Here is a 24208-nt window from a genome sequence, read left to right as displayed (position 1 = left end):
AGAACATCAGTCATATCGGAACGGTACCTAGACTTAATGTCAATGGCCCAAAAATTGCCAGCCGGCCAGCAAGCAGCCTGGACGGACCGACCGGTGCAACGCATCAATCAGGTGGAGGTCCAAGTCGCCACCACCACCACCACCACGCCAAGCACCAGCTGCGACACATCCCATTAGAGGGCATACAGCCTTGCGCCGTATTGTGTTCGGCTCTCCAGTGCGGGGAAACCCGGGAACGTGTGCCCAAGCGCATCGCCTGCCCCTCTCTACAGCAAGTCTGAGACACCCTGCCATGGCATCTTATCTAAAGCCAACAGTCTCAAACTTGGCTTTTAAATTGGACCAGCAAATCAGTGCTGTTGTTCGATCAAGCTTCTTTCATCTTAGGCAGCTGGCTAAAGTGAAGCCCTTTCTTTCTCAGCAGCACTTAGAAACAGTAATCCATGCCTTCGTTACATCTCGGCTAGATTATTGAAATGCACTATATTTTGGGGTCGGCCAGTCCTCTCTCAAGCGTCTCCAAATGGTCCAACTTGCTGCTGCTGCTGCTCACCTAATTGGAGCTCGGAAGAGGGAGCATAACCCCAATCTTGGCCTCTCTTCATTGACTCCCTATTATATGTCGATCAAGTAGCAGATTTCACAATGAATGATTGGAGGCAGGGAGTCTACCTATTTTTTTAAACTCATTCACTGCCATTGACAGGCTGCTATATCAATATTTGTTTCGTTGGTGGTGTGCAAAACAAAAGATATGCAGTGTGCAGGTTGAATTTCCCTTTGAGCCATTTTAACGTGGAGGCAAAGTTCATTTGAAGCATTAAATATTTCAATGACAACCACATAACTGTGAGGCATAGCCCCAGACCATCCAAGTTATAAACTTTAAAAACATTTCTCCCAAGTTTGATCTGGGGCTTTGTCTGATGTGAACACCTCACACGTCATATCGCAGCACAAGGGGCCTCAAGCTTCATGCAACGTGCACATGCACACGAGACTTAGGTGCTAAGATCACACTCCAAGATAAATTATTCACTCTGCAAAGTACCAAACATTCTTACATTCACATGCAGTTTGGAACAGCGGAGCTCTCAAAATACTTTTACAAGATCTTCCAAACGCTACCTGAAGGTATTGAAAACATTGTTGGGTTTAGAATTGTTAAGATTTATACAAAGTTTCTGTAGAAGCTGCCCAGTCAGCCCACACAGAATAACGACATTGAAAATAGAATGCATGTGGGAGCCGAACATAAAACCTCATGGGTCATATTGAGAATTGTTGCATATGGATTGTACAATGACCATATAACCATGGATCACAAAAGATCATATTTGCCAACAATGTTTCCTTGTGTTATGGTGAGTGTCAAAACTCTGTTACACAAGCATGACAGTTCTGTTAAAAAAAAAATTAAAATAGAGCCAGCCATGTATACATGGTATACATTCAGGAAAGATATCCAAGCATTATGGAGGACATCAAGTTGGACTGAACCTTAAAATTAGACTTGTGCTGCCACAATTAGTCACGACGACGATCAAAATTGTGAATCAATGGGACCTAAATAAAATGCCCCTCCCAAACCGCCCAATATTGAATGACTTAGCCTTAGCAATGTGGTTAGCCACCAAATACGACGCGCTCAAGGCACTTACATTTGTTGACGAATCAGTTTTGAAGGCTTTACTGACTCATTGGTGAGCCGCTTGCCGTATAATGTGCAGAGTGGTCTTTGTTCATGCATGGTAATTACCTGTCGCTGTAAATCCATATTTTGGGTATATATATATATATATATATATATAGTACGCTGTACAACCGGGTTTAATACGTCTCAACATTAAGTCCAGCCACAAATTTAGCCACTATATAAGTAAGCAACTCGGCAAACAAGGCATCCAAGCTTTATTAGAATTAGGGCCCATACATGCCTTTATCTAACTTGAGTAGCGGTATGCACTCCACTTAGTGTAATTCAAAGTCTGTGAACTGTTAAAACTAAACTGTACCCTGCATTATCAAAATATTTTAAAATAATATTTTTGTGGAATTTGCACAACATACCATGTTTCTTTTTTCATCTTGCACGCACGACATTATACTTACCATGTTCCTTTTATCATCTGGCACACAATTAAAACACGTTTTTTTTTTCCAAATGTCAATACTGGAACTAAACTAAAATTGTCTTTGAAAAAACTAAATCTAATAAAAACAAGTATTTTTTTGCCTTTCATTTGTGCTGCCTTAAAGAATTCAAGCTGCAAGATAATGACGGATATATAAAACAGCTGCTTGCCTGTGTGATATGTCGCGATTTGCGTATGATCCGATTAGTCGACTAAAGGCGACGACTGTTGGCTATTAGTCAAACAGCAAAGTCATCATTTGTGGCAGTCCTAAATTACAGACAGGAAGTTGCAACAGCAAATCAGTTCTGTATTATCATTAGTATTTCAATAACGGTAACTCACGTGCTAGTTTAGCTTGTAATCCAGACGGTCCTGGTTTGGATGTCTCAGTTTTGGACGATCCGGTAAGAGACAGTTTGGGTTTTGGCAGGTTGACTTTTGGGTTAAAGCGTGTTGCCCACTCAAACTTTGAAGAGCCGGACTTGGCTTGCTCCTTGTCACGCGTACTTCGGCGAGGAGAGGGGCTTGAGGCAGAGCGAGAGCGGCGTGCCTTTGTCTGGTCTTTGCCCTGTTTGCCTCGGGCACCTGGCGTGGTAGCACTGTTTGTGCCTGTCGTGGAAGAGGAGGAGGAGGTTGAGGCAGAAGAGGAGGAGTCCGTCACGTTGCTGCACCCAGCTTTGGCTGAGGCGGCTGATTTTGACGCCAGCTTGGTGGGTTTAACAGTTCTACCCTCGGTACGATTGGGGAGGGACACGGTGGTGCTACTTAGACCAGGGTGAGAATCCGCTTTCTTCCGTTTCTGGACAGGTGAGGCCCCAGCGGCCCCACTTTTCTTACTTTGTCCTCTACCTGATGATGCAGGAGCTTCTGCAGCAAGTGCCCGCTTCTTAGCTTGGCCTTTCCTGGTATCTGAGGTATTATCTCTGGGTAATGACAGGGATTTGGACTTTTTTGATGGTGTCAGTCCTAAGGTGCTAATTTGGTCCGGAGCTTCACTTCGCTTAAGTCCTCGGGTGCCGTCGCTCTTGGACTGGTGGCTTTGTCGCTCTTGTTCAGATGTGCCTGCAGCCTCCGGGTCGTCTTGCAGTACAAAAGATGCCGCGGAAAGAGCAAGTCCGCTTCTGTGAAGTTGGAATAAAAACAATCTGTGATCTAAGAAACTAGGTGTTCACAAATATTGTGATACAAAATGTACATCATATGTGAAAAACAAACTCGAGCAATTAAGTACCAAGTAGAGAGGATGGGTACCTTTTTGAGCCGTGCCCTCTGGTCTGGCCAGTGGCTGAGCTGCTTGTGGCTTTGGAAGCCTTAGATATAGGCCTTCTACTTTCAGGTGGGGAATTTGCTTTTTGTTTGACCTGCTCTGACTGCAACCTGTAAGGTTGGAAATTCAAGAGCAAGGAACAGTGTGGGTTTTTGTACTTAAGCCACATAGAACATCATATTTAATCCAAACAAATGATTTTTTTGCCAACTGCCTATGAGCCTAAGAAACACGGAAAACTTAAAAGTACAGGTATATCGGTCATACACGTGATCTGACATGTTGAGTGGAACCTCTAATGATGAACACAATCTGCTGTGGCAAGCTGGTCAACCAGAATTTCTGTTTTTCAGATGTTCATATTTTAAAATCAATGAACCAATTGAAACAAATTGCAGAGTCAAATTGTCACAATAATCAAGCCTTCAAAAATCTGCAGTAAAATTTTAACATTCTGAAAGTGAAACCGAGCTACTACTGGGATACTGATCAATGCAAAGGGCTACCAGTTTGACACCGACTTTTTTTTATATCTTTATTCCGGTTATCATCAATAAGAAACCACAATTATGCTATTTCTATAAATATCACATTTTCAAATGATCACTTATACAACATTTTCCATCACCGGTGATCCTTGGTGACCCGACTGTCATTCAACCTTAAATATGTTTAATGTGATGGTAGAGCAGAGCGAAGATGCAAGGTATGTAGGTAATTTGGAAATGAGACCATCATCATTCTTCCGCAGTGGTGTTACAACAAATGCCAAACATGACCGTTCTGTTGACGCCACTCTTATGATCTGTGAAACCACGCTCCACTTGATCACCATTGGCTGTAATGTTACATCAGCCTTTACTATTGGATTGTTGACAGAAATTAAGAAAAGGAAGAATTTTTCTGTGAAAATCATATGAGAGTGGCACTATGCAGGTCAGGATTGCAGGAACGAATCTAAACTTGTTTTTATTCACTGAACACTAGCAGTGGCGATGTCGTAAATTATAACCACTCAAAATGCACACAAGTCTTTACACAGGCTAAAAATATTTCCAGGTTTAATGCGAGTGAGACACAGCCGCCTGCCACAGCTAATACAAAAGGGATGTAACAATTTCCAAACATCACAATACGATACCGTGATAATAGCCTCGCGATACGATATTTTGCACAAGTGTGTGATGGAGAAAGAGCTCATTATGCTGTATAAAATAACAATACTGTAAAAACACAAGAACAATAACAACAAAAAAATTATATAGAATAAAAAAAAAAGCACAATATTGTAAAGAATTCGCGAGTCATTTTATTGTCATGTGTCCCAATAGGCTTAGCGACGCAGGTATTGTGGTCTAATAATAGGACTTTTTTTTTCTATTTAAAAATGTGTTTTCTTCATTTATCTATGCCAGACGCATATTAACAGACAGCAATATCAAATGCTATCCCACTACATGAAAGAAGGTACATAATTAACCTATCAAATTTTGTTGAGTGTGAGATTTTTTTTCCATTATGAAATCTGTGCCTTGACTCAATAAAGGTTGACAAACACTGGTCTATGTAATTCACAATGCTATGTTCCGCTAAAGCGGGGGAAAATGAATGTTTTTTTTTTTTTTACAAAGATTTGGTGCTTTTAATATCGCGTAATTTTAATAATTTCATCCCGCCAATACAGTACACGTTAGTGGTGCTCTGATCGATCCATTATCGATCGTGAGGGGACAATTTCCATGGAAAAGTATGTGATCGGCATTACAGTGATCAATGTCTCATTGCCAATCAATTCGAATGTCTCATTCAAGGCATCTCCCCCTCCGTAGATTTTCTCCTCTATATTACAAAAAAAAATCTGACACACCTTAACAGTAAATATGTTTGTCTCTCTGTATTCTTCCTGGCAGCATACGGATTATTTTTGTATAATACAAATAAGTTATTTGCTAACATTTGCTTTTACTTAGAAAAACAAAAGTTAAAATTTTTCCAGACTTTTTAACATGCTTCAGACCGAACCAGTAATTGAATCATAACATGTTTGTACATTTTCTGCATTGTCAATTTGAAAGAACGTCCTGTTTTTGTATAGTACATAATGAAAATTGGGATAGACTGCATGTACTTTCAATCTTTCTCCATTTTTCATCTTTATTCCAGCCCACATCTTTCTGTAGCTACCCACATCTTCCGTGACTGACAATGTTTTTTTATGGCTTACGTACATTTTTTTTATTAAGTCTATTTTATTGTATGGGGAGTGTCAAAACATGATCCAGGCTCGCACAGTTCACATCGCAAGGAGTCTGTCTATAAATGAAATCACCCAATGTGCGGGGGTGAATTGCCAACTGACATTTTTTGTGCTGGACGGGTCCTAGTTGGATTCGGAAACATCGTATCGTGTGAGGCAGCCCTAAGTCAACGGCAAAAGGACACAGAATGGCAGTAAACATTTTTTGAATTTTTTTTTTTTGGGGCGGGGGGTGTCTTCTGTTGTTGTTTTTGTTTTGTTTTTTAACCACGACAGTTTTCAATGCAAATGACCCATGTTTAATTTTGTGCAGTGATAGAATATATGTCTGTTTTGAATTTGGGAAAAACGTCCGATTACAAAGGATTTTGGTGAATGCACGTAAGAAACTGCAGGCTTTTGTACCGCCAAAAGGGTTAAGAAGCACTGCATTAGATGCACGCTGAGCTCAAGTCTAACGAGATCCTGCTCAAACGCCATGTTTGTGGGCGAATTGTGTGGCTCATTTTCCAGAAACTTGTGGTTGAAATAAATATCATGACCTCAGGGAGATTCAACTTTAGAGGTTCCATTTCAGATACTGGGAAAAAACTTCAATTCAAGTTACATACTAATTAAATGAGAACCTACTTAACAAAAAGTATAATGCCTTATTCATAATGAAACTGACCTTGCTGCGACAGTGTGGTCTTGTGGCTGGGCCGCAGCAGTGTTCCTCTGTGAACGGCGCAGTGACCCCCCTGGATTGGAATTAGGCCGGTTGGACATTGGCACCTCTCTCCTGAAGGGACATACCCTTTCTAGACACTACCATTCACTGCAATCAGAGAGAATTGGAGATAACACATAAGAATACTTATGTTACTGTGATACGACTACGATAGATTATACATCGACATTCTGCAAGTATTTGAGAAATCACTATCACTTGACTGTAATTACAACTTGATTTAAATGTAATCAGTGAACAAACAGGGCATTCATTACGGGATTATTTAACTGATTTGGTTATATGTTAGCACAGGCTAATGATGCTATGTTTCATGTTGTTTTTTTTTATTTAATCTTAAAATTTAAATTAATTACTAGATTACTCATGGATTACTCTGATTACTAATGTGGTGAAGAATTTTACATAAATGACTTCCATTTATTAATGAATAGGTGCTTGTTGATCATATGCATGTCATTTACAGGGAATAAATCAGTAGTAAAGTTGATTGCAATTTTATGTAAAACCATTAAATAAATGGACAATATGACATCTGCTTCTTCAAATTAATTTTAAAATTTATGTGGTTAGTATTGTAAGAGGATCAATCAAATCTATAGCTTCTCAAGTGTTTCATGTTTTCAATACAGACGATATTTTCAACTGATACAAAACCACATCTCAAAACAACAAAAGCAATTTCAGACAAAAAGGAAACGCCGAGTTTCAAAGGAAAAAAAATCATGAAATAAGTGGTCAACAAAATACGCCACAGTTAGTAAGCTCACAGGGCCATTTTAGGCCCTCACTGACAGTGCATCCTGGTCTTTGTTTATTCGTCCATTCGGGTGGACCACGCTCACCTTTTCCGATAAGTTCCAATGTTGTCGGCAACACGAAACAAACCCGAGTTAACTCTGATGCGCCAGTAACAAAACACAACGGAGTCCATATGTTGAAGTCATAATAGAGGTCTGAATTTCTGACGTAGTTCTCTACAGTCACCGACTAGCATGTTAAGCTAGTACCTTAAAATTAACACAGAATTTCCCCTCTTTTGTACGCAGTATACGCGTTAAGAATCCCACGACCGAAACTGGTCAACGATGATAGAGTGGCTATAATTAGGACACGATATTAGTAAACGAATACACGACACTCAATCGGCTAAAGTATAACAGCTAATGGAGCAATGGTTTGGTTAAATGCGTAGTTGGCGTACCGGTGTGTCAACCTTTCACGCAGAAGTGCTCGACTCGTTTCTCTCTTTTCATTTTTTTGCCCGCACAATTTACCTCATCCGCGCCATTAAATGTTATTTTTGGGTATTGTCGAGATAGGGCCCTTTTGACGGGATACACATTCGGTCGCTAAACAATCCGGTTAGCGTCACATATCGAACACGGTAGCATCGACTGCGATTAATGACACACAGCTAGCGAGCAAGCTACTATCAAACAAGCGCCCGCTAACTTGTTATACAGACTGCCGTGACAATTTGGGTTTGTTTGCTCCGGCTAAAAACGACAACAGTCCCAGGACTCTCACGCAAGATTAGTTTACATGACGCGCTGTTGTACGCGATGATTAAACCAACCAGACAAAACAGTCGAATTAATAAGAAATCAGTTACCAGGCACATCCAGCATCTCTTCCGCGAGTGTCGATGTGTACGTAGAACTCGCAAGTATGGCTAACTAAAGTTAGCAAGCTAAGGATCACTAATGTTTTCCGAGCTGATAGAAGGCCAATGTCCTACTCTCAGTGACGCCAACTCGCGTTTGTCTTTAATGTTTCAGAGGCAGACAAGTTGACCGAACACGCGACATCTGACATTTAAAACCGTGAAAATTGTTGTCCTGTGCCAACACATTATTCAAGCACTTTAGCACTGACGACCAGGTTGTTAACGCATTATTCAAAAGCTAACGCTAGCTTAGCCAGATACGATGGCAAACGCTTCCAATTTGTTTACTTACAAACAGTAGGCTGACATAATGGCTTGCCGTAGCGCCGTTATGGTTTTCCGTCAGCTGCTCAGTCCAAAATAAAATACTGACCTTATCATCGAATTGGGTTTAACAGGAGACACTCGTCTGCGGTGGTTAACGCTGAACGCTGGTAAACTAAACAAGAGGGTTGCAGCTACCAGCTAACACTGGCATTGAAGCTAATTTATATTAGCATGCCTTGTTGTCGCGAGCTTGTTTTTTTTTGTCAGCAAGACGAGATGTGAGTCTCTTAACTACGGATTCATTGCACCAATCAAACGATATACATTAGGCTGCAACTGAGTCGCATCGAACTAAGTGTACAGTCTCGTTTTCTAGGTGGTAGCCACCAGCACGTTCACGTAAGCTAGCGAAACGAAATGGCCTCTGATACCTTTTAGACACAAAAAAACAGGAAAGCACAGACGGGTTTCGAGACCTTAAACAAAGAGTGGATAATTATTTCCTCTTATCAATTTCGACTGTGGATATTTTCGACAGGTCTTAAGACTGTTGACTCAAGTGTCACTGAAAACCGATACATTTGTCTTCATGGTGTTACCTATTTCTTCCAGTGTTGTAGTTGTAACAGACAGTGCACCAGCTCCCCTATTTTCTCTCTCGGTTCCTCTCAAGCCCTTGCTGCTAGTTTCACATCAGCTGAGAGACCGACAACAGTGCTATACATCCGCCCGATTCATCCGCGCAGGGACTAGATTCGTCTGATGTTAGCTTCCGGTTTTAGTCGCATTAGAACGCCGTTACTGAATTAGCCACCTTCCTTTTTTAACTTCAGACAAAAAAACAACTTGGTACCTATCCGATGGCGTCAGCGGGATGCACACGATATACCTCAATTTCACATATTTCCCCACACATAATGGAATGAGTTTTACTCTTGGAAAAAAAACAACTTTTTACACAGTACCTACATATTTTGTCAAGAACAGCAAAATTGCCTTTAAAGAACATCCTGTCTTGAATTGTGTAGTGGTACAGAGGTAATTCTTCTAGTTATTTTATTTGAGAGTGAATGAGTTTAATATTATAGCAAATCAAATTGTCATCCGGCGTTTTTTCATTCGTCACAAATGCTGAAATGCGATACATGGAGGACCTAAGACTACAAATAAAACCTTTAAAAGAGTGTGACTCCATAACAAGGTCAATGGTCAATTGTCGCACTTGCTTCCTGTTTATGTCTGTCAGAAAAGAGTTCTTACGACCTCTGCTGGAAGCAATTGGCATTGCGGTCTCAGCTTGTTCTTCTCCCGATCAGCCAGCAGAGGACGCAACACGGCAAAGAAAAGTACCGTCCTGTCAATGGCGAGAGGAGGCGAGTAGGCGGGCGATCCAGTAAGTAACGTGTGCAAAACAAGTGCTGTCATTTTGTTTCCCATTTCAGGCCTACAGACTTCAACACATTTCAGACACATCAGAAAACGTCATACATCACCTGAAACCCGCGCAGGCAAGGATCATTACCATAAGACACAGGTAGGCCTGTTTGATATTTTTTCTTTGTTTCTACCAGAGTCTCCTATTCCCAATTGAACAGATCGTACAGAAAAAAACGCCTGGAAATCTAAACAACTATATATGATTAGGTTGGGCATGTGCTCCTTTTGTAACTTCCATTGTGTAGTTACACGTAATGACCAAGATGATGTCATTTTACTGTGTAGAGTATGTCTAAATATACAGGACATGCATGTTAAGTGTCAAGTTCAGCTAGCTAGCTTGCTATGTTTAATGATCTGCAATGACATGACCACCCAGAATTTGATTGGAAGATATTGGTCTAATATTAGACTCTAAACCCCGCATATCTGCCTCCCCACCGTTGACAAAAAAATATTCATTACATAATAATAAAGGATCTATCTGGATGTCATTCCACTTCCTGACTACTACAGAACTAGGCCTCAATCTGATGAAGAATGGTGGCCTCATTTATGTGTTTGCTGGAATGGCATCGTGAAGTGCCGCTTGTTTTTTTCCCCCTCATCCCCAGCTTCAGCTTGCCTTTGTGGGTCAGTGATGCAACGAGAGTGACGCAGCAGTGGCTGCAGCTCTCCCAAGGCAACTAACTATACATGGCAATGCAAGAATCATGGATCCGGTGCCAGCAACCTGTTCCACAGAAAGCTACTACACAACAGTGAGGAAATAAGATGATAAACACTTGATCCAGAGCAAAGTCAGAACAAGACTCAAGTGGTCTCAAACTCAACAAGGATTTCCAAGGCTGCACAATCAAGAACCTCTGCACCTTTGGGTAAGCAACTCAGAAAGTGTGCTTGTTGTGGTGACATGGGAAGAGCTCAGGGATGTGTGTACATAGTTTGAATGGTTTGTCCGTTAAGATTAGGCCCAGCCTTAACAGTTTTTTTTAAACATGACGTGCTGCAGAGAGTTGACTTTTATTATTAGTTAAATACACACCATAAATTATTTGTGTTGGAAAAATTCAATTAGAGAGACAAAAATATTTCAAATGGTTTCAATTGTATCACATATTAAGTCTGCTCTGCTTGTACTAGCATTTCTGACATGTTTTTAAGTGATAATTAGATTTGAGTCCAAAACTTGACTTGACTACTGTAAACGCTCAAATGTATTTTCTTCAAAAAACTCAATTTTGTATCTATTCAGAGGTAGACTTGCAGTTGTATGTTTTGGCCCATTGTCCTGCTGCAGAACAACCCAAGTGAGCTTGACCTTGAAGCCATGAACTGATGGCAGGATATTGGCTTGCAGGATTTTCTGGTAGACAGCGGCATTCATTGTTAATCATTGCAAAAGCACAGCAGTTTTATCACCACCATGGTTAATTGTTGGCATGATTTTTATTTTTTTATTTTTTTGGTCGTACACCTTTTAAAAAAACTCTTATCTCAAATCCGAATCCACACCCCTCTTTTCGGCCAGAGGGTTTTTATTTTTTTCCCTCATTGCATATCACATTATACACAGCCATAGTTAATATGGCCTAAACATGTTTTTACTATCAGACATTTTGGATGTTGTTCTTTCTCTGGATCGTTGTATGTTATCTTATATTTATCAATATTGGTTGCTATAAAATGTTAGTACACTATTGTGACCATGGATCGGCACTATACCCTATTTTACCGGTCCGTCCGTGACCTGGGCACCCTACCGTCATCATCCCTCCGTCCATATTCATAAAATAATTGTCCTGCGTCCTTTTAAAGCGCTTCTGACCTTGCAGTCTGTCCCTCACCTATGAAAAAAAAAAACCCCTCAGTGCATGACGAGAGGACAACGGCATAGTTTTCATAATTCATAAACATTACTTAAAGCTGATCAGCTTTTCTATTCATGTCCATTTACCGGAATTTCCGTACAACAAAACATCCATTATCCGTACCGCTTCTCCTCATGAGGGTCGCAGTTGTGCTCGATTCTATCCCAGCTGTTTTTGGGCAGTAGGCGGGTACACCCTGAACTAGTTGCCAGCCAGTTGCGCAATGAAATTCAATTAAAGATCAATTTCACAATTGGTTTGTTTACAACAATTTATATTGTTCTACTACTGTAGTTGTCATATTTTCCGGACTATTCCCCACGCTTTGAACTTTTAATGTAACGCGGTTTATTTCAGAATTTTTACTGACAACCTTCAAGCCAGCAATAGATTTACGCACTGTCTTGCCACATTTGACAAATGAAACTACTGCACACGTCCCAGTGGACCAATGAAATTGTCCCGAATCAGCCCCATGATGAATATTCATCAGTCATTTCAGATTGTAGTGTGCACGCGAGCTGCCTAAATGCTGAAATCCTTGTGCTTTGCGGCATGCGGCCATGTAAGAGCAAATAATGAGGCTAGAGTATTCTTGTTATTATTGAGTTGAGTTTAAAGCGACCCCCGTCTCACTGTTTGTTTGGCGACCGACTCCCACCATCGCTGGCAACAGATGACAGGCGCTGACGGCTAGCCATGTAAGACGGCATTTCTGATAATGGAGCAGCATTCCCTGTGTCTCCCAAACGACTTTCCAAAGGCTGCAATGCTACGGATATATGTGCACTGTTTCCTGATGAAGCTCATTGGTGAATTGTCACAACCAGAGTGACTGAAAGGTTCTGGGATGCCATTGTATAACTAGCTGCGTACAACATTGTTTGGTGGGAAAAATAGTGTCGACCAGTGTTTAAAGCGTCACTACGAAACTTACAGTTTTTGTTGATTATGGCGGCTAACTTTATTGCATGTTTGTGGCCCTGGTGAGGATAAGTTTTTCCAAAAATAGATGGATGGATAGCAAACTCTACTGTCATAATTAATACTTGTTGGAATACAAACGGCTACGGCTCGTTGAAGCTTGTTGCCTCGTGCCAGAAAAAGCGATATAGACACCCTCAGGCCATGACAAAGGTACCATTCAACTTGTCGTATGTAACTTGTTGTTTTATGTCAAAAGGGGCAAACGGGATTTTAAACAACAGTTCAGTCCACAATGTCAAAGTGGAAGTGGTGCAGATTAATACTCCACTGCACACAGAGATCACCACATCACAACTGGTGGGAACATTCTGGATACATTCTCAGGTACATTTTGATTTGTCAGGAACATTTGTGCCTCAGTCAAACAACAATTGTGCAACCTGAGTGACATATCATACTAAAAATACGTCATCTATTTAATATTAATATACTTCAATCTTGGAGGCCCCTTACATATGTGCTACCCATGAGTAATCAATTTACGGTTCAGGCTATTTTATGTAGGACTGTAGATGTAATCTATTTTCTCTCCGGACACTTATTAATTTGCTGTTCATAGTTGGTTATACTCTGCTTTAATGAGCAGTTACATCTGGACAAGGGGAGGGGCTCCTCCTTCTCCACCGAAGTTTCAATATATCTAGTCAATCTTGGTGGCCGGTGGTGGTGCTAAAACATTAGCTAATGCTAAATGCTGTCTTGGTAGACAGTTCAACAGCTGTAAACTCACCAGATACGCCAAATTGTAAGTTAACAGAGGACACAAACTGTTCGACCCTTTCGCCTCAGAAAGGAGGGTATTGTCCATTCGGACCAAAATCTCCCACCACATGAACAGCTTCTTCCCCTCAGTTATCAGACTCTCCAACACTAAATTAACCAGTATCACTTAAAATTTCATACCTACAGGAGATGTCTATCAGCTATATGTGAAACACAAAATGCGACATTACCAAACCCGGAAAACGTGATTGTTGACTTTCTGTGTTTGCCGCAATAACGCGTTGATGACATGATTGTTTGAATGGCTGGTGTCTTCGAACAAACGTTAAATACCGTACATATATAATTTATTCAATCAATTATGATATGATACATGTAAACATGCGCAAAGCCTAAACGTCAGCTATTTTCATCTTTGGTCGCTCCATGGTGGCAATCTGGTGTTTAAAAAAAAAAAAAGACATTGTAGATAAGGGCCGTCAAACTCTTTTTTTTTTTTTTTGTCACTGGCCACATTGGAGGGCTATTATGAATGTGATCCCAAATAAATGTGTGATCACCTCATGTTACATATACATAACAAATTGATGAATAACTACTTTTTAAATAATTTAAAAGGGTCTCTAAAATGCTTGCAAAAAAAACTCAATGTTTAAAGGCAAAGACGATTTGTACTTTGGGTATTTTAGCAAGAAAAAATTAAGTCTATGTAAATACTTTGCCTCTAATTTGCTCCACAAACAGTGATGTGGTGAGACGAAGCTGGCCCCCGAGTCTTGAGTTCTACACCTGTGTTGTAGATGCTTTTGCTCGTTTTGCTGAATGCAGAAGTAGGTTGCGCATATTGTGGATTGCACATTGCATATTGCCCATTGTTTGTCTCCCTAAATTTTATTTTTATCATTACCATTTATGTTTCATATTGTACCATTGGACCTAAAAATTACTAGTTGAAGAATGTACCTTTCACTAACAATGTAATAAAAAATCAGATCAAATTCTGATTTTGATTCACTACCATTGACAGTGAGCTACATTATATATAAAATAGTATCAAACTGGGAGGACTAGCAGTGAATGAATTAATCCACCGTGCATGATATCTCGTCATTTCCAGAACATTTTCGACCTCCAACGGAACAGATTGGAACTGCTCGAAACAAAATACAGCCAAACAAGAACATTTTGCATCTCTGTGCACAAAAAGAGGTCCGTGATTGCACACAGTGCAAATTCCCCCCATACAGAACGCGCTGCGGTGGGCCCAGAACGAGGACAGGCTTCCCCGTCTGGCCAAGTTGTGCAAATGTTACATGGCTGTTCCAGTGGTAAGCTCCCGAGCAAGTTGTTTTTGTGTTTTGTTTTTCTTCCTTCCATGGCTGGAAATGCCATCAAGCAACAGCGGTTAACCATTCACCCTGCTGCCGTTGAGACTTTTGTGTTCTAACCTGTATTACCATTTTCTGCGAATATTGGGTGTATGAGCTGTTCATTGTTCATGAACATAGATTATTTCATAACATTTCCTCTTCTTGGGATTTTTAGATTTATAGTCTTCTGTAGTAAGACCATGCCTTGACTTAGTTCACATTTGTGTTGACTGAGAAATAGTCATACAACCCAGACTAACTAGTGGTGGTAAAAGGTCAAATAGAACAATGTGAGGACAGTTACATATTTGACTAAATTTAAATGCTTGAAAAACAGGTTTGCATCCATTAATCTTGCCGCTTGCCTCATGGAACTTCACCTTAGCTGTAACTTCATGCAATTTGGTGCAGATTCCAGTGTACATTACCATTTTGGCTTTATGTGGCTCTCCTTTGCTTAGCTTAAAGACCTAGTGCGAAGTAAGTTCAGAAAATGCCAAATTAAATCTTTTTTTGTTGCAAGTAAAGTGGTGACACATAATACAAATAAAAAAGTATGAAAAAAATATTTTTTTATTTGGTATATTTGACAAAATAATTATTTTCCCTAAGTGAGATTCTGTCAGCGACAAATCCAGGAATGTGACATAATTTAAGACAACTTTGGCAGAGCTCAACATAAAAAGCTTAATAAGCCAGTCAAAAATTGACTCACAAAGTGAAATCTCAAACATATCCAAGGGGATCCAGGTATTTGAAGAGTTGGAGGAAGCGGACCTTGTTGGATTTATGTTCGTTGGACAATACATGTACGAGCCAGACGCTCAAGAGACCTAAAATATTGCGCGGCTGTCAAATCAGCCTCCGGTAGGACCATTCACACAGGCAGGACATTTTGGCAGAACACTGGACATGGAGTGGAGACTAGACTCATCGAGACTAGAAGAATAAGATGTGTAGGCTGGGGTTATTAGCTTTGCGTTATTGTTTTAAATTTGATGCTCTGTCGTGCTGTATTTGACGCACACTCAATTTATTCTACTAGCACTGAGACCAAACGTTATAGTGAGTTGGTTTCCTATGTTATCATCGGTAAGGTATTTTAGGTATATATACACACTTGCTGTTCAACTCTCTACTTAACACCCTCCCACTTGTTCTCCTCAGTTACTTCACACACACACTCCTCATTCAGCGCATGCGCACTACACATGCATACATCGCAGCCGTCAGTCACACACAAGCTGTCACAATACATGCAATATACCGCACGTTTTTCAAAATGGATTGTAATCACACATAGCTTTTTGCAAACCCTTTATCACAAGCAAAACGGTTGAGAAAACCGAGCTCTTTGAAGTGCTTGAGGCAAAGAACACTCGTCGACACTGGCTTGACATTCCCTCCGTTTGCCAGAATGAAATCGGTCCATTTAAGTGCTCTATTTTTTTTGTGTTGGCCACTCAAAGATATTTTTCCTCGAATACAAACAATGCATCTCCACACAGTGCCGAGGCATTTCGGCGAATAACGCAACAACGTCAGTTGAGCAGCTCACTGGACAATCAAACAATGCATTACAATGGCGACCGGCAACTCGACATTCTACAAATGACGTAATTCCTGAAGAATGCCGGAGATTGCCAAACAAAATCATTTTCGATGTTAGGGCGTTGCTTTGGGTGTAACTATGAATCTAGGACGTTTGTGTTAAAAAAACTAATGTGAGTATTCTTAAAATAGATTTACAACTCAAAATATGGTTGGTCAAGTTTACGTCACACTTGGTCTTTGAGGCAGTCAATTTTTCACAAATAATATGGCAGGAAACAAGAAAATCACATTTCACTGAGCAGATCAGTCCGAATGAGACACACTGACTGCAATAATGGAGGAGAGCAACGGTCTTATTTTCTTTCTGGCATGTGGCTGTTTGGCTACTTAAAAGAGACAAATTTCACTGGCGCGTAGATGAAGGACAACAAGAAACGGGCCACTGCAATAAATTGTAAACGGTAGAATATAATACTGTAGCTTCCAAAGAAAGATCTTGCAAGTTAGGTTAGATTCCCATATATTAAAATGACCTGGCAATGACAAATCTGTTTAACCATTGAGCAAGCAGGAGTGGTTAACACCAAATGGTATTGGCACATTTCGAACCTCAGATAGATTAGGAATAATACTTTGTCGCACCTGTGCACTCCATCATAAAATGAGTACTAGTTACCATACAGTGGAAAAAGCACAAACTGATGCAGTGGCAGCTCCGCTGGTTAATGTAATGTGCGTCCTGTGTTTGGTTAGCTGTATTTAGGATGTGTACATCAGTCATTTCTGAACTGTGAGATTGGGTGATCAGTCTATAAGTTTTACACGAGCCAGTTTATTTTTATGAACAGTTGATAGGAAAAGGTCAGTTTTGGCTCTTAGCCATCTTGAGGAGATGGAACACAGTGTCATGTGACAACTCCCTCCCATACCGAGTTGTGGAAATAAAAGCCCCGTTTTCATCCTCAGAGGCTCTGAGTGCCATGGTGGGTTCAGCTTCAGCCCCTCCCCCCATCGTCTGCAGTGCTGACGCATCTGCTGCTTGTGCATCAATCAACAGCCTCTATGTCGGTATATATCGCGCCAGTTTCAGAACAGTTTTACCCCAAGCATTGAATTGCCATGCTCTTTGAAACTGTGAGTGAAAAGATTTAGAGCCGTCTTTGCTTGCAGTGATAGAAATTAGGACTACTGTTGCCGCCATCTTCTCTCCGGTTCTGCATTACCAACACTGCCTCTGTATAAGCACAGGCGAAGAAGGGCTTGTGTGTAACATACTGTTGCACTGGGTGAGACTGTGCATGAAATAACCATGTGCGTTATTATTTTTGCTTAGCATTGGATTGCAGCTGAATAGCTGGTGTGATGCTGTGGGGTGTTAATGAGGAATTTATATATAGCAGAGGACTTCTGCTACCAGTGGTGTATTTCCTCTGGCTCTTGTATCGGGCACAGAGGTTGTGTGATGTAGCGTCGCTCAGTTTTTGACAACCCTTTGCCATGCTTGATAAAAGTTGCAGTTTCCTTTAAAGAACGTGCCAGATGCTAGCAGAAAGGCGAGACCATCTAACAGTATTGCTACGCGCTGTGGAAGGACAGGAGAGGGACAGCCAGAGAAGAGAAAATCAGGGCAGATCCACTTTTGGACTTGGGCTGCACGGATGGAGGCGAAGGACAAGGAAGCTAGAGTCATCATCACACAGAAAGGGAGAGGAGCAAAGATGCTTCAAGAGACTCTGTTTTTACAGCCTTGCTGTTCACTGAATATAAAAATAAGAGCCGTTAAACATTTTGTTCTTGTAAAGTGGGATTGAGAGTATACAGAAGTTTTCATAATTTTTGCTAAGGTATGTTTTGCATGATTAATCTCAATTTACATTTGTTGTTGAAGCTCACGTTAGGTGTGTGGCATTTGCTTAGTCTGTGTTTTTGTCTGTTCTGATTGAAAAGACAGTATAAAGACATTTCTAAATTTGGAGTGGAGCAGATTTTAATTAAGCGAGGAATGGCATCCTTAATGTCAAGGTGAAACTTGAGAGCGCACAAAAGCTATTACACCCATAGCACATCACATGCTGTGATCAGGAATAATTCAGTTTGGTAGAATGTCCGCTGCAGATAAAGTAAAAGATCCAGGCAGAGAGAAAGATTACATCGTTTACTAGGCTACTGTTGAATTTAGTGCTCTCAAAACACAAACTGTTTATGGGAAGAATTGACAACAATAAATCATAGCGTTGCTTGCAAACCAGCTTCATCCCAATACATACTGTGCAATAGTAGGTTGCCATAACAACAGAGGCCTGTTAGAGAAAGTGGACAAGGAGGCTTGTTGTATTCTCAACAAAACGAGTGTTTAAAAAAATGGTGGCCATATTGTATTTCTTGTACTACTTGAAATATTACAATATGTTACATGGTTTACTCATAGTCCTGAAGTTGAAACAAAATGTAATACATGTGAATGTGATAATGATGATGATGATGATGATGTTTGTACAAAAGAAAGCAATCCATGTAAAACATGCAAAATGATTCAGTAGGAGTCAGACCAGTGTCACTGGCGACATAGTAACAACTTCATGCATTGAATCCTCTTTCAAAGTGACAGTGAAGGAACAGTGACTTCCTTCCTTCCTTCCTTTATAATCAGTTGCACAAATTTTAACAATGAAAACTAATTGTAAAGAACAAGATGAGTGGGTTTTTTTTTTAATGAGATCACAGTCATTTTTAATTTGTTGGTTAGCTCTGATGTTTTGGAATTATTTATATATGAAAACAAATAGCTTATTAGAAATAGTGTATGTGATAGTGTATGGCCATTAGAAAGACTCAGTGACTTACATAAGAATGTTGACCTGCTGGCACGGATGCTTATCTGTCCGGACATTACTGCCATCTAGTGTTGTAATATGTGCAAAATTTTGTCAAGGGTATATTGTTGTCAAAGTTCATTTGTAACACTAATGTAAATTGTTCTTTTTTTTTTCTTTTTTTTTTTTTAGATGGCTGCGATTTGATGCTCCAGTCAGAACCTGATGGATAGTTTTCACCCTCACACTGTGCTCAGCAAGCTTAATGAGCAGCGCTCACAAGGCCTTTTCTGTGATGTGACTATTGTAGTGGAGGATGTGAAGTTTCGTGCCCACAAGAACATCCTGGCAGCTTGCAGTAGCTACTTCAAGAATGCTCTGACAAATGAGACATGGAGTTCTTGCCGTGTGCTGGAACTGATGGACCTTAAGTCTGAAGTTTTTGCCTGCGTCCTCAACTTTATCTACTCTGCAAAGGTGACATTGCCTGGTGTCGAGGAAAAGAAGGAGCTAATAGCAGCAGGGAAACGACTTGGTATTCCCTTTTTAGAGAAGCTTGCAGGGCAAGAGAAACAGGTCAAGAATCAAAACCACCCAGACCGTGTTAAATCCACAGACTGGCGCACTAAAAATACCAAGGAGGAGGCCACCAGACCTGAGGAGATTGATGGTTCTCGAGAACCACGAATCACCAATGCCTTCTCTATCACTGAGGTCTGTCCTGGGAACAACCCCTTCACCCCTCTGGAAGAGGGCAGGCAGTCACCAGATGAGGGGCAGCTCCCAGCAAGTTGCCCAAAATCCTCTTACCTTGATGGGATCAATGAAACCCACACCTTCTTAGACCACTCATATGCTGTGAACAAACTACCTGAAGAAAAAGGTCAGTCGAGTCAATGGGACGACAAGAAGGTGTCCAAGTCAGCAGCATTAGTGCAAAATCAAAGTACTTACCGGAATTCAGGCCCACTCAAAAAACGCCACAGGCTTAGAGGTGCTTTGTTTCGAAATGCATTTCCAACACATACAGAACCACACGCAGAAAAAAATAATACGTTAACCCCAATATTAGCTGAGGGAGCGACTTCAGCACAGAATGAACGAGACAAACCCGGCGATGCTGTTATTCCCTTTTCCAACAGCTATTCCCAGATAGCATCAAGTCCTTCAATGCTTCCCCCTCCATCAGAGGACAGCATCTCAATCTATGGATGTAAACGTTGTCCAGAGGTATTTAGAAGTGAATGTCTCCTTGCAATTCACTCCAAGGTACATAAAAAGTGTTCCGATAGTCATTTGTCTTGCAAGTTTTGTGACAAAGAATTTATTCATTCGAAACGGCTGCGCAACCATGAGCAAAACTGTCCAAAGGCTCTGAGGGGAAAGACTGAACAAGATTACGAAGACATAGCTATCACAGAGGGGGACCTCGATCCGGTTAGTATTCTGAGTGAGGAGAACATCAGAACACAGTTTCCTCCTATTGACCACCCGGTGACTGGCCCCCTTGTTGTTGATCAATTAGAGTCCCCAAAAAATGAAAATAAAAAAAGGTCAGGTGTCAGTCAGAGAAGATACAACTGCAGTGTATGTAAACGGGTGTATATAACACTTTCCAGTCTGAAGCGGCATGAAAATGTACATTCCTGGCAGAGGGCTTATCCCTGTCATTACTGCAATAAAGTGTTCGCATTGGCAGAGTACCGTACCAAGCATGAAATCTGGCATACAGGCGAACGCCGCTATCAGTGTATTTTTTGCCTGGAAACATTCATGACATATTATATCTTAAAAAACCATCAGAAGTCTTTTCACGGGATTGATCCCAATCTAGCCATTAAGCGAAAATCTGCCAATGGTGGACTGAAAGCCAGTGTTTATCCAATTAAGCTATACAGACTTCTGCCCATGAAATTTAGGAAGAGACGATATAAGACATACAGTCAGACATATTCAGAGGGTGATGAAACAGATTTTCAAGGACAACTTGACAACAATCCTCTTTGCCCTCAGTTTGAGGGAAATAGTGTGAGCGGCTGCTCCGATGGTGGTTCATTGCCTTTAACTTTCATGGCAACAACAAAGATGGTTTCTCCTGTCATGCCCCGCATCAGCTTTGACAAGCACTGTAAAACAGATATTGACCAAAGTTTGCGCCACAATTATCACCAGAGAGCAACAGGAAAAGATGCTGAGCATAGTTCACCTTTCATTAACTTTGACTGTCCAGTCCCTAAATCGGACCCAGCGAATTGCGCTGTGGATAATGAAGGTAGCCCTCTTGATCTAATAAACTCACATCACATGAGTCAAAATGTAACATTCCTAAACTCACTGAACACTGTTGAAAAGCTCAGTGAGTTATCTGCTTCTGCAAAACGCGTTGAGAAAATGACAAAGGAAATGCTTCAGTCGAATACTGAGATAGTGAGTCTCGATAAAACAGCAGGCTCAAAGACCGAAACCTACATTGCCAAACCTGTGTGCCCGGGTCCATCTGCAGATGGGGACGCAATGCCATTATGCCAGATAACTGTAAAAATTGGGGATGAAGCCATCATCCGCCGCAGAATCAAAGGGTCCAAGCTCTTCCCAAGAAGGAAAAAGAGAGAAATGAGAAAACTGGGGGATGTGGCGAGCCAAAGTCAACTCCATCCAGATGACAAGTTGGCTAGCCCCAGGCTCCGCTTCAGACCAGACATTTCAGGTTTAATATCTGAGACTCACGAGGATCCCAATGATTGTGACATGGCTGATGAGCTTTGGCGTCCCTACTATTCTTACAAAGCTAAAAAGAAGAAAAAGAAGCTGAGATTCAAGCACAGGCAAGCTTTGTTTCCTGGTTATAACGAGACCGTTAGAACTGACATAGGTGCCAGTGAGACTCGACAGGACAGTTGGCAAACAGGAGACAGTATCTCAGGTGGGGTAGATGTGAAACGCAGTCTTCAAAGAAGTTGTAGCCCAAGGACAACCTACAACTGTGACATTTGCGACAGCTCTTTTATCACTGAGACAGGTTTAAGAGCACACATTATAGGTTCTCACCCATATTTCTGTCACACTTGTGGTAAACAGGGTCCCCCGGGGGAGACACCTAGTGGCAATGATTACATTTGCAACAGTTGTATGGAAAATGGCTCCTGCTTTGATAATTCAACCTGGAGCACCAACCCAGAGAAGAAGTTCCGCTGTTCCTTCTGTCCCCAGCGGTTTCTCTACCTTGCCACCAAGAGAAGCCATGAGAAAAAGCACCAGGAGACAGCTGGAGAGAGCTACACCATCCAACCATGTTTGGAATACTTCGATGAATTGAGTGTGGAAAACAAAAGAGACTGTATCAAAACAGAGGAGGATGACAATCAAGAAAGTTCTGACATGCATTGTGAGGAAGGAGGACATTTCCCCATTAAGACGCCTAAAACTGAGGATACTACGGAGTTAATACCTTTGACTCCATGCCAGGATATTGGTTACACGCACATTCAAAGTTCTTTATCACCCCCGACTGAGACACTGTTCACTTTATCGCCCTCAAAAAAACATCAAATAAAACATAAAATTAAAAAAATAATCAATCCACCACATTCTTTAGATCTAGCTTTTAAATCTCAAGCTCAAAAGAGAGATGCCAGTAGGCACAAGGACAATTTGGAGGTAAACAGCCTAAACGATCACAAACTATCAACGAAGAATGCATTGGACCTTAAAGACAACCACATTTCTGCACACAAGCCGGAGAAAAGGATGTGTAAAGACGAAACGTTTTTCTAAAGCCCTTTAACCATGGAAACCTACAGGCGGTGAGATTTAAACAAATCTAGTCACTTCTGTGAGTAGAAAATATAATAATAAAATTGTAATGTGTGTTCAGCAGATCTTAACAAAATGTTTTGAAACACTGAATATAAAGGTCTAACGTCTGCTGGAATTTGATCCAATAATCAAGAGGGGTGACTTTTTTAATGTAATTTATATAGGTTGTGAAGACCTAACACAGACTTTGTTTTATTGTGTATGCATCATTTGCAATGCAGTTCATGTGAGTTTGTTGGAGGATCCCAAAAAAAAAGCTGTTTTCCGAAAGTAAGTTGAAATTGTGTGTTTTGCTATTTTTTAAGGTGAATTAACTCAGTTGAATACATTTTAAGGTATTGCTTAAACTTTAAATGGAAAAAACAACAAACTTGGTTGGATTTCCTGGCCATTATAATTGAACGTAGTCGTTTGCACTTTATACTCTCAGACTTCTGTTACAATAATTAAAGTACAAATTGATGGAAGAGGTAATCTGTTTTGTTTTGAACGCACAGCACCGTTAAGTCCCAACATTGTGTTTGATATATTCAGTATATAAACCATATAAAATGTAAATAAAATATTCATGTACTAAACACTTACATCCTGTTGTTTGTCCGCCAAGTTAAGAGAAATGATCTCTCATTGTTTAGTAACCAACCACTGACTGTCATATATTAACTGAAAAAGAAGAAATCTTTACAAAAGTCCAGTATATAACTTTCCAAACTCGATGACTACAATTATAGTAAGGTTATTAATAACCATAGAACAGAACATTGAATGTGTTACAATGTAGCAGCAACAAAGTGTCAAATGCAGTGCTTACATGCACTTCTCTGTCCTGCCTACTGAGTACAATCTGGCTAAATCCTCAAAAATACAAGACTAGAATAACATAAAACAAGCTGTGTTGTTTGAAGAATTTACTGTAATACCGGTTACAGATGATAAAGCATTTAGACATCCAGGAAAGGTTTGTAATTTGAAAGACATGCACAACTTTGAGTGAAGTATGCAGCAAATATTCTGTTTTAAATCTTTGAAGTCTAATAATGTTGCACCTTGAAAAAAAAAATGTATACGCATCGTGAGGCTTGTATATAACTCATCCACCAGATGCCACTATTTTTCTGTCTTTCCAATATGCATTTTATATTTAATATAGAGAAGTGATTCAATTGAAATTCTTATTGTGATCTAGAATTAAAGTTCTGCTTTTGTTGTAATTTTCTTAGTGTGTTTTCTGACTTCCTGTTCCTGCTGGCTCTAACACTAATATATATGTATGTATATGTATATGAGGCATTATGATTTGAACACGCTC

General features: G+C 40.5%; 2 protein-coding genes across 7 annotated transcripts in view; one reads left to right on the top strand and one right to left on the bottom strand.

The window, feature by feature from the left end:
• trip12 (thyroid hormone receptor interactor 12) overlaps positions 1-9081 on the bottom strand; it is a 32572-nt gene extending 23491 nt beyond the window's left edge. The window contains exons 1-4 of one of the 2 annotated variants that reach the window (XM_088301119.1): positions 8928-9081; positions 6333-6479; positions 3390-3515; positions 2481-3259 (exon numbers count right to left, since the gene is read on the bottom strand). In XM_088301119.1, the coding sequence (XP_088157245.1) occupies positions 2481-3259; positions 3390-3515; positions 6333-6430 (1003 nt within the window). In that variant the 5' untranslated portion in view covers positions 6431-6479; positions 8928-9081. The remainder of the gene's footprint in view (positions 1-2480; positions 3260-3389; positions 3516-6332; positions 6480-8927) is intronic. The other variant, XM_088301120.1, reaches the window with a different exon arrangement.
• Positions 9082-9706: 625 nt separating this feature from the next.
• On the top strand, positions 9707-23477 carry zbtb38 (zinc finger and BTB domain containing 38). Of its 5 annotated transcripts, none has more exons than XM_088301113.1 (3): positions 9707-9862; positions 10380-10643; positions 19276-23477. In XM_088301113.1, the coding sequence occupies exon 3, from the start codon at positions 19309-19311 to the stop codon at positions 22855-22857; it is 3549 nt and encodes a 1182-aa protein (XP_088157239.1). In that variant the 5' UTR covers positions 9707-9862; positions 10380-10643; positions 19276-19308; the 3' UTR covers positions 22858-23477. The 5 variants fall into 5 exon arrangements, with proteins under 5 accessions (XP_088157239.1, XP_088157240.1, XP_088157241.1 ...); XM_088301114.1 differs by having other exon boundaries at positions 9709-9862; positions 10282-10643; XM_088301115.1 differs by lacking the exons at positions 9707-9862; positions 10380-10643 and adding an exon at positions 14487-14674.
• The last annotated feature ends 731 nt before the right edge of the window (positions 23478-24208 follow it).

The sequence above is a fragment of the Idiotropiscis lumnitzeri genome, chromosome 7 (genome assembly GCF_059441095.1).
Source record: "Idiotropiscis lumnitzeri isolate Australia: NSW breed Sydney's pygmy pipehorse chromosome 7, RoL_Ilum_1.0, whole genome shotgun sequence".
In the NCBI taxonomy this organism is placed as follows: domain Eukaryota; kingdom Metazoa; phylum Chordata; class Actinopteri; order Syngnathiformes; family Syngnathidae; genus Idiotropiscis; species Idiotropiscis lumnitzeri.
This window is presented reverse-complemented; position numbering and strand designations above follow the sequence as displayed.